Source organism: Penaeus monodon, chromosome 23 (assembly GCF_015228065.2).
Source record: "Penaeus monodon isolate SGIC_2016 chromosome 23, NSTDA_Pmon_1, whole genome shotgun sequence".
Classification (NCBI taxonomy): Eukaryota; Metazoa; Arthropoda; class Malacostraca; order Decapoda; family Penaeidae; genus Penaeus; species Penaeus monodon.
This window is the reverse complement of record NC_051408.1, coordinates 6,874,092-6,874,327: the sequence shown is the minus strand read 5'-3', so window position 1 is coordinate 6,874,327 and position 236 is coordinate 6,874,092. Positions and strand designations below refer to the sequence as shown.

The window sequence follows — 236 nt, the reverse complement described above, 5'->3', positions numbered from 1 at the left end:
AATCTCATCTCCTTTCTTCCTCGTCCCGCGCAGATTTTTGCTGCAGTGCCTCGAGGACCTGGACAGTTCGCTGCGGAAGCTCAACTCGCGGCTCTTCGTCATCCGCGGGCAGCCGGCGGACGTCCTGCCGCAGCTCTTTAGGGTGAGTGAGCTCTGGGGGGAGGGGGGGGGCGGCGTTCAGTTGCGTTCAGCTCAATGTCTTGTGGGTGAGTTTGGTCTTTCTGTTGTCTGTTCTG

The 236-nt window shown here is 59.7% G+C and overlaps 1 protein-coding gene across 1 annotated transcript in view; it reads left to right on the top strand.

Annotated features, from left to right (window-relative positions):
- LOC119587748 (cryptochrome-1-like) overlaps positions 1 to 236 on the top strand; it is a gene marked incomplete in the record, with an annotated part of 40,863 nt that overhangs the window by 16,239 nt on the left and 24,388 nt on the right. The window contains 1 exon segment of the mRNA XM_037936434.1: positions 34 to 142. Coding sequence (XP_037792362.1) covers positions 34 to 142 — 109 coding nt within the window.